Source organism: Helianthus annuus, chromosome 8, assembly GCF_002127325.2.
Source record: "Helianthus annuus cultivar XRQ/B chromosome 8, HanXRQr2.0-SUNRISE, whole genome shotgun sequence".
In the NCBI taxonomy this organism is placed as follows: Eukaryota; Viridiplantae; Streptophyta; class Magnoliopsida; order Asterales; family Asteraceae; genus Helianthus; species Helianthus annuus.
The window spans coordinates 146,697,596-146,699,568 of NC_035440.2; the positions used below are offsets into that span (position 1 = coordinate 146,697,596).

Below are 1,973 nucleotides of genomic sequence, written 5' to 3' on the forward strand. Positions count from 1 at the left end.
AACTACATCGATTTTTTTCTTAATTAGATTTTTAAAATTCAAATTAATCCTTAAGCTTGTAATCTACTTCAATTAAAAAATGTATTTAAATAACTAGTATAAGTGAAAATATTAATATCTAAATAAAAAACAAACTACATTAAAAAAAACATAGAAATCACATAACACACCTAACAAATTATTTTATTGGACTTTTTAAAACTAGTTTGTTTTAAATTGGATTATTTTTAATGGGTGTAGATAAATACTTTAATTAGAGGGTCTTACTATGTAGTTTACTTTAATTAAAAGGGTGAGTATAAAATTTCAAATATTAAAATGAGAGTTAAATGCTCGGATAGTCCCTGTAGTTTGCTCTTTTTTTCACCTTTGGTCCCTAACTTTTCTAAAATTACAGCTATAGTCCCTAACTTTTTCAATTTTGTTATCGGATAGTCCCTAGCGTGGAAGAGGGTTAGTTTTTAGTGTTAAGTGGGTGTGAAATAACAAGATTGCCCTTACTATTAACAAAAATAATTAAAACTCTTAACTAACTATAATATTAAAAAATAATGGCCCCACCTTATCCTATCCCCCACCCCCACCCCCACCCCTTCTTTTCCCTTTCTTTCTTCCTCTTTATGCTTTCTTGTCTACAAAACCAATTTAACCACCACCCCCACAATCCGCTTCATCTCATCTCCACCGTCTTTAAGCAATCCACGTGTCGCCGAAGCCACAAGCAAATCCTTCAACTTCTGCCTTACATCGCCATCGACAAACACCAAACACATCACCGGATCACTCAATTCAACCATCGAATTCCACCCCCAATTTTTGTCCTCTTAACTCAGAAAACTAATTTATCAACAGCTTGTAATCCGATGCCGAATTGATCGGTGAAAACGAAAGGTTACGGAGAGAAAACCTTCAACTCAACAAAGAGTTAAGCCAGATGAAGCAGTTATGCAACAGTATATGTGTAATGATGTCAAATTATGCAACCAACACAACCACCAGTCCTTCGGATTCCACCACCATCAAACCACTTGAACTCCTACTGTTGAAACGCTCTTCTGAAGACTCCGGTAGGGGTGGAAGTGGAATAACTGGAGAGTTTATAAACCCTAGGTTATTTAGTGTACCGATAGGTATGAAACGTGTGAGAGAGGACGACGGTGATGCGGCGGAGCTGCGGTTGGAACCGCCGGGAGATGGTGTTAAACTGGAGCTGTCGGATGGTAGCGTAAAGTGGAGTGGTGTTGATTTGAAGTAATCCACGTTAATGATGAAAAACCGTCATGTGTCAGATCGGATGCATTGTCATGATCAGGTTGACAAAAGAAAGTTGGGTTGGTGTGCAAGAAAAAAAATCTGTTTGAGATAGTAATGGAATCAACTTGTGGGGACAAGGAAAAATTCTTTTTTAACTTTGGAATTTGTTCATGTATTTATTGTGGTGGTGGTTGTTAAATTGGTTTTGCAGACAAGAAATGAGAAAGAGGAAGAAAGAAAGGGAAAAGAAGGGGTGGGGATAGGATAAGGTGGGGCCATTATTTTTTTAATATTATAATTGGTGTTAGGACCGGTTTGACTCCGAAACGATTGCGTAATCGAACGTGTGACGTGCGGAATCCGTACACGAACGCGACCGAACACACGAGATGTAATATAAACGTGATTCTATTGATAAATCTGAAAACGTACAGCACCTGAATCACAAACAATGAACTTTCTCTCTCTAGCTTCTCTCTCTAACCTCTAGCTCTCCAAGATGTAAAAATGGCAAAAGTTCTAAACTCTAAGCCCTAGAGTTCTATTTATAGGCTAAGGCATTTAATGAAGTTTCTCATTAATTACAATTATGCCACCTTGCCTTTTTGACTAACTATCATTAAAATAACAATATAACTCCCGTTTTCTTCGGTTTCTGCTATGGACTAGATTGACGGAGGCGATAGACAGATAATGCATTAACAGACTCCCCCTTGGAT

The 1,973-nt window shown here is 37.2% G+C and overlaps 1 protein-coding gene across 1 annotated transcript; it reads left to right on the top strand.

Moving 5' to 3' along the window:
* Nucleotides 1-859: 859 nt before the first annotated feature.
* On the top strand, nucleotides 860-1,356 carry LOC118481312 (heat stress transcription factor B-2a-like; the record flags this gene model as incomplete). Its single annotated transcript, XM_035976731.1, has 1 exon — nucleotides 860-1,356. A coding segment is annotated over one exon (396 nt), but the record flags the coding sequence as incomplete, so codon positions are not given.
* Between the last annotated feature and the right edge of the window lie 617 nt (nucleotides 1,357-1,973).